This window comes from Molothrus ater, chromosome 3 (assembly GCF_012460135.2).
Source record: "Molothrus ater isolate BHLD 08-10-18 breed brown headed cowbird chromosome 3, BPBGC_Mater_1.1, whole genome shotgun sequence".
Taxonomy (NCBI): Eukaryota; Metazoa; Chordata; class Aves; order Passeriformes; family Icteridae; genus Molothrus; species Molothrus ater.
This window is the reverse complement of record NC_050480.2, coordinates 79,062,507-79,076,503: the sequence shown is the minus strand read 5'-3', so window position 1 is coordinate 79,076,503 and position 13,997 is coordinate 79,062,507. Positions and strand designations below refer to the sequence as shown.

Genomic DNA, 13,997 nt, shown 5'->3' with positions numbered 1-13,997 from the left:
ATTCAGGATGAGCCTGAAATCCTGCAGCTTGGAGGTGAGGAGTCCTAAGCACTCTGAACAGAGCTGTAGGTGGGAGCTCTGTCCCCACCATCATGTTTAGAATTGCTCATAGTCATATGAGTGAGCTGCTTTGTGTCTTTTTTCCTTACTATACTGGTATTATATGCCATATATAACACAAGAGTAATTATGTCCATAGAGCAATGACAGTGGAAAAGAAAAAAATGAAAATTTGAATTAATAGTCCCTGTTACTTTGTGCATTTATAAGTCCATTCTGTCATGTTACTGCTGTTAATATGGTATGACACATCAGATTCCTCCTTTTCAGGTTCTTATTTTTTAAGAAGTTGGACTCTTACAGCAGTGGGTCCTGCCTCTGGGTCGTTCTGAGAGCAGTGAGAAGGGTTCAATTAATCCTTGTCTCTTCCTGTCTCAGAATTCTACTTTCTTCCAGATATTTTGCTTTAAATTATTCTTTTTTGGAAATTACTTTTCAGTTTTCCTGTATGACTCCTGAACTATGTTTCCAGGAGGACTCTTCTGCTTTTCAAATTGATATATGCAATTTTCACTTCTTCAAATTGATGTATGAAATTATTTTTTCAGTGGAAGAGTACACTAGGAATTGCAGGTAATAATAGTCTTTAGTGCTTGTATCTTGCTGTGTTTACATGAGTTGGAAAGGCCACTGCTCAATTAAGTTTTGGGTTAAAACCCCTATATATTAGGACCAAAAGTAAATATAAATAAAGGCAAGTAAAAAGATTTTGGCAGGTGCTGATAATGGATGCTTCTCAATTTTTTTATGCCCTCTGAAAAAATAAATTGATCTTGTTCTATTTTATTGAGGAGGGAAATTGTGCTTCATTTGGCCTGTTGGATTAGAGCAGGAAGGAAAAGCTGTGAAACTCATTAATGGGGAAGTAGTTTGGTTAAAAGTGTGGAATGCATCACAAATTGCTGTTGATTATTTCAGGATTCTCAGATTCGCCAGAGTACAGCTTACAGTTTACATCAGCCTCAGGGAAACAAGGAACACGGCACTGAGCGCAGTGGCAGTCTGTACAAGAAAAGTGATGGGTAAGTACTGCTGCACTTTGCTGGGAGAAATATTAGGCCCTAAGAACTCAAAAAACGTAATACAAAATATGTTTAAAACTGTCACCTTTCTTTTTTCTTTTTATACTAGAATCAGAAAAGTGTGGCAGAAAAGGAAGTGCTCAGTTAAAAATGGTTTTCTTACAATTTCCCATGGTACAGTAAGTATTTGTTTACAGTATTTTATGTACATGGTTGCTAATACAGAAAGGCAAGCTATGCTGGTCTATATTTATGATTTGGAATTAGCTAAATTCCTGATGCAGTGTTTTGAATATGAGGAATATATTTTTTAAGGCAGCCTTTTAGAAATATATCAAGACATACACAGTATCTAAAAATACAGCTGTTTTAATGTTCATGACTGTTAATGGGAAAAAAGGTCTTTTTTAGTGACTCAGTTCTTGTAAATGTACATATTTTACTGGGCTATCTAAAAATACAAATTCTATTTTTTTTTTTTAAGGTGTGGTTGGGCATTAAGCCATTTTTTAGATATGAATTAAACAACTTTTTATCTTTGCAAGATAAACTGAGAGTATGCCGAATTGCATTTCTCCCCCACATTTGCTGCTGTATGGTAGTCTGTTAGCTCCTTAGGATACTAGGAGTAGCTGTTGGGGAAAATCAAGTTTAAAAACAACTTCTACCAGAATGACAAGAAATAGAGAATTACAAATTCATCTTTATTACTGCTACCAATATTTGAACATATTAACTATAACTATTAAACATTAGTCAAAATTTTAAAACTTTATGCTTTCATGGTTTGGACTTTTTGTACTTTGCCTTCAACTTGGTTGTGCTTTCCTGTAACATTTTTTATATTGTTTTCTCAAAACTTTTAAGAAAGTTTCTTGAGGCAAAAAATAACTCAGTGACAGTATTTCCCATTCTTGGTCTAATAAACAGCCCTGTTTCTTGTTCCTGTTATGAACTGTTCTGTTCTTCATCCTGTTATGCCTGTTGCTATGACTACAAGTTGACCCTGGCAGCAAAAATGAATCAATCTCTCATTTGTGCATCTAAGCACAAGCTGCTGCCTTCAGAATTGATAATCAGGAGTTAAGGAGGAGTGTAAAGTCAGGCCTGCAAAGCAGAGTCCTTACTATGGCTTTGGAATTGTCACTTGTTTATGCCTCTTCTCATTTGGGTGTGTAGGATTGTGTCTTTCTCGGAGGGAAGTCTGTTGGTGTATTCTGTGGTGGTGTCTCCATGTGCCATGATTGTGCCTGATGTTGGACATGTTGTACTGGTACCAGTAGGAATGTAGTTGGGAGAGCTCAGAGCTGGCAGAGGCTACAAAATCTACTTGTGGAGCAGAATTTGAAAACTTTCACTTGCAAGTACAGTTACTGAGTCTATCAAGATACTGTTTTCTTCTCTTTTTATAAGCTGTGTACTGGATGGTCTGACATTTTTAGAAGCAGTATGTTCCCACTGAAATCAGTGGAGCCATGGAGCCAGTGGAGCTGGAAATCATTCCAAGGGAAGAATTCAAATGTGAATTTAGATAGGTGCATTGCGCAGGTTTGGTCTTGATGTTTTTATATTACAACATTAGAAAAGTCCCTCCTTGTTTTAAAATATACTCCTAAAAGGTATTTTCACTTATTTGCTCACTTCCCCCTTATATATTGATGACAGCTTTATTTAAAAAATTAATTAATGTTTCACAGACACTGAAACAGGTAGAAGTCATTTTTTGTTAGTTAAATTTTTTCTAGGCTGCTCTGAATGTCTTCTGAGAATTTCCAAGCTTCTCAGGGTTGATATGTCCTGGTCTCTGAAATATGATGTATTGTTCTCTCACCCCAGCAGTTCATCAAAATCGCAGAAATTCCGTTGTCAGTTTTGCTTTCTTTATCAAACACAAATTTGTAAATACTTCTCCTTTAAGGTCTAAGTATTCTTCTTGGATATCTCTTCTTTGGTCATGTAGCCTATCTTTATGAGGGACTACTTTGTCAGTCTCTAGAACAGCTATCTTCAAGCAATTGCAGGTTCTTAAACTGGCCTGTCAAGTGCTTTCCTGATGGATGGAGAGAATGTGTTTGGTTCTCTGTCAGTCACCCAGCTGTGACCCTGGCATATGTGCAGAAGTTATACTTTAGACAGCTAAAAGCTTCAAAGAAATCAGCATTTGTACATTTAACATACGTGGATGAAAAACAATGATAGAAGAAGATTGAAACATGTAATTAGGAATTCCTAAGTCCTTTCCAGATCAAGAATTCCCAAGGCAAAAATATTTCAGAAACATCAGACTCCTCAAAGCTGGATTTGTGTTTAAAGAAGTTTTGCTGGTTGTTTGCAAAAGAAAGAATATAAGAAACTCCTTATCAAAACTTTTTTTGTTGGTCTTTCTTTACTGCTGAAAACCTTGCCATGATGATTAAAAGGACGATCTGAAGGCAAAACAATCAGATTTCATATTTTTATTTTGAAATTGATCACTGATATCCAGAAGAAATGCATTATGAAATCAGCCAGTCTGTTAGTGGACATATTTGCTCATGCCTTTTGTAAAATCAGCTCTATGTCTCCTGTATGGTCTCAGAGGCCTAACTTTTTGATTCCAACACTTCTGTTTGTTGCTAGAACAGTTTATAAGTGAGTTTTGATGGATAGAGAGTTGCCATTTTTGCTGGAAGGAACATGAGTTGATGATCAGGTCTGTGTATGGCATGAAAGGTGGCAGCACTTTTCAGGATGTTGGCATGTTAACGCGGGTGTCCAAAAACTCATCAGTAGTCTGAAATTAATCAGAGACTCAATCAGGAAAGTAAATCTCAGACGTTTCAAACAAACAGTGTAATGTTAGTTACATTTGTTAGTCTTTTCCATGTCTAGTGTCTCCTAATCCTGCCAAGTGTCTGAATCAGTGTGGCTAAGGAGCTCACACAGCCTTACCTCCCTTTGTCTTTAAGTTTCAACATCTCCCCAGGCAGCATCTGCCATGAAATGGAAGTGTGGTGGGCATAGACTGGGGAGGCTGATGGAGAAAAACTGTTAGTCAGCTGCAGGATGGAAGCATGAATGAGGTGCTATCAGCCACACATGCACAGGGTTTTTAATACCCTTGTTGATGCTGACTTCAAGTTAGGAGTTCTTCAGATAAAAGCTCAAGAATATGAATGGATTCCAAGCTCAGCATATTTACTCAGGATATGCTATTGGTGTTGCAGCCATTTCTTTGGGTTGCCAGATTGTGATGCTGAGTTCTTCTGCTGCATTCTCCTGTCCCGAGGGACAAGTCCTGTGGGCATTGCTCCTTCAGACCCCTCTAAAGCATTTTACTGCATTCATTTACAGCTTCGTAAGTTAGAGAAAACTAATTAGGTCCCAAATAGACTTCAGAGCCAAAGTCTTGGGGCAAGGGGATTTTCTCTTAAACATGAATTGCATTTTTACATTCTGATAGAGCCTGTGAGAATGGTATATATGACTTGCCCCAGTGTCTTTATAATTAATAACTTAGAAATATTTTTATATATTTATATATAATTTATAACTAAATAATTAAAACTGTATGCACTTTTACTACTAAAAGGAAGGCTGGAATTGGAAAAACTATTTATTAGGCAGAGAATACAATGTGTTAGTCAATAAATTGTCATCTTGCTGCCTCCAAAACCTCTCTTGGGTATAATTTGTATTACATTGCCCAGCAAGTGACCTGCACATTTATTGTTTCAAAGCTTGCACGACTTTGTTTTGTCTGCTGCTTATGCTGGGCAAAGCATGAGCATACTATTTTTCAAGGACACCATACTTTTTTTTTTTTTTTCCCTAACAGGAAAAAAATACCTAATTGTTTCCTTTTTTATCTTTGTCCATGCTTTTGATTTTTTTTTTAAACTGGTCTGCAGATATAATGGTACTGTTCTTTTTTGGCCAGCTATATTGTTTTGTCAGATTGTTTCAAGGGAATCTGTAATCTTGTGACTTGTTGTCCCTCGTTTTTTTGAATTAAATGTTTTCATCAATAAATTTAGATGAGATTGTGAGAATATCTACATTTCTTATGATTCATTGCAAGTTATAACATTATGTGATAGTAGTAGCTTCATTTGGTAATAGTTTTGTTTAGATATTTAAATCTTATTTTAGCAACTTAGTCTATAAATATTGTTAGAATGCAACAATAAGTGTGGTAATGAGTTTGTGGATATTGCTATCCTTATAATAGTTCTTTCCTAATGGTTTAATGATGGTTTAATGATTTTTTAGATATTATTGTCTAGAGCAAAGGTTGACTAGTTAAATCTGCTTTCTAATTTAATTATTTTAAAAGAAGAGGGAAACTAGTTATCAATTGTAGGGAGTGAAAGCCATTCCTCAAGTCAAGGTTGCAAACAAATCTTTCTAGGTACTACCCCAGGTCTGTAGCACAGGTAGGTTAAGGGAAAGAAGAGTGCAGAGATGCTGTTTGAAAAGTTCTTTGTAGCCTTTATGAGTCTTTCAAAATGCAGGTTCCTTGTGAATCTTGTTCTTAGTCGAACACTGTCACTTTCTTTTCAAAAAGAAACTGAAATAGCTGAGAGGAACTTGACTAGAAAATATATGTCATTATAAAATATACATTATTTCACTAGATTTTTTTAGTAATCAGCTAGCTCGGTTTACTTTTTTATGTTTGCTGCAAGACTCCTCTGTGAAAACTTACTTTCCTTCACTTAATTCCCTTTAGTGATTTAAAAATTCGGCATTTGTTCTTAACTGGCTATTTGGGGACCCCTTAAAGGCATTAGCAGAAGTCAAAATAATTAATTATTGAAAACTAAACAAGTAATTTTTTAAAACTAAATGTCTGAGTTTTAGGGGATTAGATATATGGATGAACCTGTCTCTTTTTCATGCCCAGTTCCTTCAGGTAAGTTTTCCTGGTTAGTTGTAATTAAAGAGATTCTACCCTTTTTCCTTTCAAAATTTTAGTGTCTATCCAGCTACCAGTAAACAAAGTCATCAAATAAAAGTAGCTTATGAACCATGATGTGGAAGAAAACATGAATGAAAACTTGGGGACCTTAAAAATTTAACAGCCATTTGCCAAGTCTTTCTGGCCAGTGGGACATTATCCTGTGCTTTCAATCTGCACCTTTCAGTCAGTGTGGGTGTACTAAAATGTGTATGTTTTATCTTCAAATAGGCTAACCGACCTCCAGCAAAGCTCAATCTGTTAACCTGCCAAGTGAAAACAAACCCTGAGGAGAAAAAGTGTTTTGACCTCATATCACGTAGGTTTGTTGTTCAGGTCTTTTTACTTGCAGCTCATAGCAGAATTTTGCATTATTTCTGTAGATGTGTCAGTAATCCACTAGAACATTTTTGCCATTGTAGAAGGCTTCCCTTTATAAAATGCCCTTCCTATGACAATTTGACCTTTCAGTTATTTTAGCATAATGCAACTAACTGTGCCTGTTTCTTTGGAAAACCATTTGTATTTAAAAGCTGTCTTCACTTCTTTTTTCTATTTAATTTTTTGCTGTCTTACAGCACAGTAACTATTTTTTGCTATGACATCACTCTTCATAACTAAAAATATCCTAGCTCATCATCTTGAAAAGTTAAAACTTGTGCACAAGATCAAAAGGTGCTTGTTAAACTTTTTAAAATTTAAGTCTGGTGGTTGCTATGCAACTGTGAAGAAAATACTAAAAACATTTTCTGGTTTTATTATTTCATAATAGATAGAAAGGTGAGATAAAGAATCTACATGTTAAACCCACCAAAACAGAATAATTTTTGGATCAGAATGGTATGATATGAAATTGTGTAGTAGAATGTTTCCTTTGTTTTCTAACTAGGATATTTTACTGAAATATGTATCTCAAATTAGCTGGGGAGAAGAATATAAATGTATTCCTCATTTGTTCCTTTATTGAAGCATAACGTTCTTCTAGCATTTGTAGATGTAAGCTGTGCTGCTTTTGTGAATGGACTCGAATGCTTGTGTGCAACATGCAGCTGATTCATTTCTGCTCAAGCAGCTGGGCTTCCCTGTTTGCTTTTGCACTTTCTTTCTTTGTTGATGACCGTGTCATGTTTTGCCCACTGTCAGCTTACTGCAATGTTACCACACACTTGAAAAGGCATAACTGGCCTCTTAGCCGTCTCCAGATTACTTTTTCACTTTGTTTTACTGTAGAGTAAAAAAAATTGTTCTTTACAAAATGGAAATTGCTGTATCATGGCAAGATAAATATCTGTTAATGTAGCACTTTCCTTTCTGTTCTTTGATATATCTTCACTGCCTTAATATTTTCCATGCTTGTAGCTTAGCCTCAATATTTTTCAAACTTTAGAAATTTTCATCTTAGAATATATTTGCCTGTATAGCTTTACCTCTGTTGTTCTCATCAACTATTCTCACTCCAGCTCAATCATAAAACTGTATCATATCTTATTCTTTATAGACTTACAATGTATTATCTTTTTTCTTTAGTAGTGCCCTATAATAACAATGCTTAGAATTAGAAAAGTAGTAGTAAATTAAAAATTATGAGCTTGGTTTAATTGAAACAGATTGGGGCTCATCCTGGTTGTAGTTTGGACTTTGTGTCTGGCTGATTTTTTTTGAAGTTTGTGATTATTGGGTTTTAAGAGCTCATTTGAACTCTTTAAGTCTTTCTTACATACACAAATAAACTCAAATATGGACTCTATATTTTACTCCCCTCCCTCCCAGCAGAACTTTATATTTGTGATGATGGAGGTTATATCCAGAACGTGGAACATTTCCTTTGCTCTCCTGCTGCTTCTGTGATAAAAGCACAGCCCCTGAAAAAAGCAATTTCTGTTTAAAATGCAGCAAGCCACCCTGTGTAAACACAGACGTAATCATACAGGAACTGTAGGTAGTAAGGTGAAACTTTTTAAATGGACTTTTTGTCTGTCAACACACTCCAGTGATGAAAATACAGACCTTAGGAATCAATTAATTTTAGATTTCATTGAGAGATTTCTGCAAGATGAGTTTTTCAATAACTTTTTTTAATCAGTATGTGAATTATTTATTGTGCAGACGACAGGACATACCACTTTCAAGCAGAGGATGAACAGGAATGTCAAATGTGAGTTACTTTGCTAATTTTATTGTTGACACTGGTGATCTACTGAGACTTACTTTGAACTTCAGAAGTGCCATAACACTTAATAGCAAAATATTGCTGCCATTTTAGATGGACATCTGTGCTACAAAACAGCAAAGAGGAAGCTTTAAATAATGCATTCAAAGGAGATGATAACACAGGAGAAAATAATATTGTCCAGGAACTGACAAAAGAAATTATATCTGAAGTCCAGAGGATGACTGGAAATGATGTTTGTTGTGACTGTGGAGCACAAGGTGACTCAATTAAGCATATTTCTAATTGGTAAAAATTCTTTGTCTCATGAGAATCTTTAAACTAATGTTTTATACTTTCACTTTTACTCATTATTTCACAAAAATTATACACATAGTAGAATATGCTAACAATTTAATGGAACTACTTTAATAAGATTGATTTGCTATGTGCTTATTATCAGGTGGGGAGAAAAGTTACTACGAAGCTTATTTTTCTCCCATGTATTTTTCTAATTGTAGCTTTTGCTTACATTAATCAAATGAACTTACATAAAATATGGGATAATAATGTAAGATTTAGGTAAAACTGAGCAGCCATAAGTTACTTGAACATTTTCTTAATATACCTTTTCTCTTTTTTTTTTTTTAAATCATGTTTGACTAAGTGAAACAGGGAATATGTCTAAGACTATACTCATTTTGAGAAGAATGCTCCTGCTGACTGTGGTTTGCTGTGTTGGTTTTCTTCAACAATAAATTTCTACTTTAACCCTCTTCAAATTATTTTTAAAATCCTACTGTTTCTTGTGTTCTTTTGTGTTGCAGGGGCACTGCAGGACTTAGGGTTTTTTGTTGTAAAAATGTAGCTGCAAACATCTGCTTGGATGCTGTGTGCACTTTACAAATTGATCGTTACTTCCAGCAATAAGTCCTGTATAGGGCTATGGGAAGAGTCAAGCCTGCTGTCTTAGAAAAGGACAGTGTAAATGGCAACTAACAAACCTTATCAAACAAATTAATTGCTAAGCTGTCTCAATCTTCAGAAATGAGTTATTTGGCTGGAAGATGAGGGAATGATGCAGTAAATGCAAAATACCAGGAGAAAAGACTTTCAAGGGCTATGAAAGGAGAGGGATGAGCCTTAATATCTTTGAAGTAGTCGAGTGAGAATCTTGTAATGTGGGCTGTGTGTGCACCTCGGAATCACTTCTGCTTCACATGGTTGAAAGTCTATATTTGAAGTAGAAAAGAACCCCAACCCTGTAAATAAACATTGTTATTTCAGTTTAAACTGCGCCTGTATTCCCAGTTGAGAGTATGACACCATTATACTGGTGGTGGGAAAATGCAACTCCTGAAAGTTGTTTGAAGAATGACAAACTGGAGTGATTAATGGGCTCCCTTGGATAGCAATGTCTTTCACAAAAATGAAATAAAAATTCTCCTCTTCACTTCTTTCAGCATTAAAAAAGGTCCTGGATTTTTTTCCTGGTAGAGTAAATGTAAAGACATAAATTAACAAAAAAATTTAATCTACAAGAATCTTATTTTACAGAATTTAATTTGTGTATTCTACATTTTCTAGATGAAATAATTGCATGAATAATTTTAATTCTGTGGGTGCCTTCTGTTACAGATCCTACCTGGCTTTCAACAAATTTGGGAATTTTAACTTGCATTGAATGCTCAGGAATCCATAGAGAACTTGGTGTTCACTATTCCAGAATGCAGTCACTTACATTAGATGTGCTGGGAACATCTGAACTTCTGGTAATCAAATTGCTTTTATTAACTTAAAAATAGTACTGTAAAATACTTCTAACACAAGTATATTTTTTGTCACTTTAGCAAGATGTTCTAATCCTGAAGTTGTCTCTAGATAAACACTATTTAAGAAAGCTTAATTTTTTAAGTTTATTGGAATCTTCTGGAACATAGTGTCCTACTGTAAACTCTCTCTTATCTTAGAACTCAAATTAGTAGAGGCTTAATATTTTTTGTATTTTCAAATCTTTTTATCCTGAGTTGCTTTTTAAAAGAACACAGCTGTTTGGCATAAAAATGTGCTTCAGATTAAAAATTGGAGGACTTCACAAATACTTAACCCATTAATTATTTAGCACTATTTTAGAAGACAACTTTAATCCCCAAAGGAAAAAAATGTAGTCAGCTTTGCTACACAAAGAAGTTACCACTTATCAGCTGCTCCATGACAGTTCGTATGTGTGTTCTTACCCAGCACAGAGTATTTGCATTTATTGTAAGAACTGGTGTCTTGATGGATTATTCTGCAGTTATTTGTTCATGTACTAAATCCCAGTTGAAAATTCACATCCAAAAAAAGTCCCTAATCTGTTTGTTATTGCTGACATAGCAGCAGGCCAAGAAATCAGAAATAAGAGGTCCCAACTCTCATTTTCCCTTGTTCTCCCCTAGTTGTGTCTGTGGCTAATAACTGAACACGTTTATTAATTGAGCTGTGGGATTTTGTTTTTTAACAGCTTGCAAAGAATATTGGGAATGCTGGATTTAATGAGATTATGGAATTCTGTCTTCCAGTTGATGAAGTGGTCAAACCTAATCCAAGCAGTGATATGTAAGTAAAGAGCCTCTACTTCTGAGAAAGGCAGGCATTTAATTTAATATTGCTAAGGGGCTGTGCCATTATGGTTTGCACTGGTAGGCCATGGAAGATGTGTAATATCTTATTTATGGTCTTATAGCTGAGGAGTAAACCTTTCTTCTGATGCTTTGCATGTCTTTTTTATTGAGTTTTATCTGACTGTACCTACTCTAATAGTAAGGAATATCTTACCAAATCTTTGAATCATGGTTTGTGGGAAAGAAACAAATTAACTGTGACTTGTTGGGAACCTTGAAGTCATACAAAGATAGGGATTAAAACAAAAGCAATTAATTTTGTGCTATTTGAAAACAAAATAGAAATTGTAATAAAGTGCACATTTACTTGAAAGATACAGAACAGCATTTAGAAACTACACCTAGGACCGAAGTCTGTGTGGAATGGAGACAGAACATTTAACTGAATTCCTCGAAAGCACTGAACAGTGATGGCAGAGATACAGCAAGGACAGCTGCCTACTTGGCTGGATACTACTCATCATGAAAGAGCTAGTAAACAATGCAGAAACAAACCCAGAAGAATTGGCTCTGGATGAAGCTGATTTTACATTAGGTGTATTTTTAGCATTCTGACAAAACCAGTGTTAAACAAGGCAGTTTAGATAGTTTTGGACTACTACTATCAATAAAAATGCAGAGTATTAATATTAAGAATTTAAATTACCAATAATTTTACCATATGCTGAATCAATATAATAAGAACACTTCTAAAAATTTGTATTTAAAAAGATAATTTCATTTGATACCTCAGAAATTATCAAAATTTGGGCTATTTTATAGAAACAAGAACCTGACTGCTATCAAATGCTTTATGAACAAGAGTTATCCATTGATTCAATCAATTTATTATTATTTATTGGGGTTTTTTTTACTTGTTGCCCATTACATAGTATCTAGATGATATGGTATGACTTTGTCAATTGTCTTCTGTGCAATGCTGTGTTCATCCCAAGAGCTGCTAAGGAGTTATGCCTTTGGGAGGCAAGCAAACTCCTGCCTTGGAGTGATGGGAAGAGGAGTGGATGTGTTACTGGGCATCAACAGCAGAAGTGATAACTTGTGCTGAGTCAGGTGAACTAAGTTTTCATCTTGGTTTAGAAATGTTGCTAAAAGGTCCAACTTATCCTCCCTGTTACAGTTATGGTGAAGAGTTTAAAAAACATACTCCTGTGAATTCAAATTCAAGGCCTGGATAGTGGTGTGCAGAGGTATAAGATAGATTATTTTTTTTTTGGTATCCCATGCCTTCCATCCCTTTCCACCCCTCCTTGTGTAGGAGTACCAAGTCAGGTAAACATAAACTTGCAAGGCAACATAAACCAACATTATGAAGCTTTGATGTATCTTCTGTACATAGAGCTGGATAGTCTTGATCTCAACATCATCGCAGAGTTTGGAAGAAGAAATTTGTGGTCCATCTTCATATTGGATATTTGATTCATTTTCTGTAACTACATTTCATACTTGAAATATGAAACTGCATGGTTACATGCATATTTAAAAAGAAAAATTATCATAATGAAGGATTTCAAATGACTTGCATGTATTTATGGAAATGTTAATATGTATCTTCAGCTGAAAGTTATATAAGTAAATCACATTCAATTTCAGGAATGCAAGAAAAGATTACATTACTGCCAAGTATATTGAGAGAAAATATGCAAGGAAGAAGCATGCAGACAATGCAGCTAAATTGCACGCTCTTTGTGAAGCAGTGAAATCAAGAGACATTCTTGGATTAGTTCAAGTGTATGCTGATGGGGTGGATCTCACAGAAAAAATTCCACTGGCCAATGGTCATGTAAGTGTTGTAAATTTTATTAGACAAATTGTTGTAAGTGCAATGTGCATTCATTAATTAAAAATGATTTGAAATAATATCTGAAACACTGTTCTGAATGTATATAATTCTAATGATGTAATTTAACAATTAAAAAAGAAGAGACTAAATAGTTTAATCTAAAATTGTTCCCAAGTACTATCTTATTTTAAATGTATTAAAACATTAAATACTAAAGCATTCAATGATCCATTAGTTTTCAACCCATTTATTTATTTATTTACTTTAAAGGAACAAAAGGGACACAGTAAGTCTTCACAGATGTTTTAATGGTAGCACGTTTGAATATTTTGAAATTACGTGTTTATTTGATTTAATTCATGTCTTACTAAAATTTCTTCTTCAGAAGAAGAAGAAACAAATATCATTTTTCATTTTATTCTTAGGAGCAAGATGAAACAGCACTGCACCTTGCTGTTAGATCAGTTGATCGAACATCCCTTCATATAGTTGACTTTTTAGTGCAGAACAGGTAAGTATGGAAAGCTAAATACTGACATTGCTTTTAAGTAAAGTAATATAAATGCTAAATAAATACAATTACTGAAGTACTAAAGCTGTATTTGCAAATGTCATTTTATTTTTTGAAAATCTTCTAATGAGAGTAGCTTAATAATATAGATTAGGAAACTTATGTTTAATTACCTTTCTTCTTTCTTGTACTCCAAAAGTGGCAATCTAGATAAGCAAACCTGTAAAGGTAGCACAGCCCTGCATTATTGCTGTCTAACAGACAACGTTGAGTGCCTCAAACTGCTGCTGAGAGGGAAGGCTTCTATTGAAATAGGTAAAAGGGTAATGTGTACTTCAATTTCCTATTTGTCATTGCTTCAGATAAGAAACAGTGAAGTTGGAATAAGTGCATTTTCTCCTCTGTTGTTTATCATAATTCTGTAAATCTTCATTATTAGAGAATCAGTATTCACTGTTTATTTCAAGTTTAAAATTGACTTATATATTACACTTAGTTTTTAAACAGGTTTAGATTTTTAATTGCTGTTTTGTTGTCAAGTTATATACTGCCATTTCATGGCTATCATTCATATGTATATATGGCATCTTGAATTGCTACTGCTTGTCATGTTCAGAGGGTTGATATGAGCTGGACCTACCTATAAAAGAAAGAGAGGAGTTTTCGAATGTGTTGCTCTGGTACTTTATTATGCAGGTTTGTCTTTTTAGTAATGGACATGTTAATAGTGACACCTCTCATCATGCATTTCTTTTTTTGCTGTAATATAGCAAATGAAGCAGGAGAGACACCACTTGATATAGCTAAACGTTTAAAACATACTCACTGTGAAGAATTGGTGAGTATTGTGTCATTCTGTGTGTGCATTTC

General features: G+C 34.6%; 1 protein-coding gene across 5 annotated transcripts in view; it reads left to right on the top strand.

The window, feature by feature from the left end:
- ASAP2 (ArfGAP with SH3 domain, ankyrin repeat and PH domain 2) overlaps positions 1-13,997 on the top strand; it is an 84,378-nt gene that overhangs the window by 51,527 nt on the left and 18,854 nt on the right. For all 5 annotated transcript variants that reach the window (XM_036380297.2, XM_054514313.1, XM_036380295.2 and 2 more), the window contains 11 exons: positions 979-1,082; positions 1,192-1,261; positions 6,253-6,340; positions 8,128-8,176; positions 8,285-8,451; positions 9,809-9,942; positions 10,674-10,768; positions 12,427-12,616; positions 13,042-13,127; positions 13,327-13,442; positions 13,898-13,965. In XM_036380297.2, the coding sequence (XP_036236190.1) occupies positions 979-1,082; positions 1,192-1,261; positions 6,253-6,340; positions 8,128-8,176; positions 8,285-8,451; positions 9,809-9,942; positions 10,674-10,768; positions 12,427-12,616; positions 13,042-13,127; positions 13,327-13,442; positions 13,898-13,965 (1,167 nt within the window). The remainder of the gene's footprint in view (positions 1-978; positions 1,083-1,191; positions 1,262-6,252; positions 6,341-8,127; positions 8,177-8,284; positions 8,452-9,808; positions 9,943-10,673; positions 10,769-12,426; positions 12,617-13,041; positions 13,128-13,326; positions 13,443-13,897; positions 13,966-13,997) is intronic.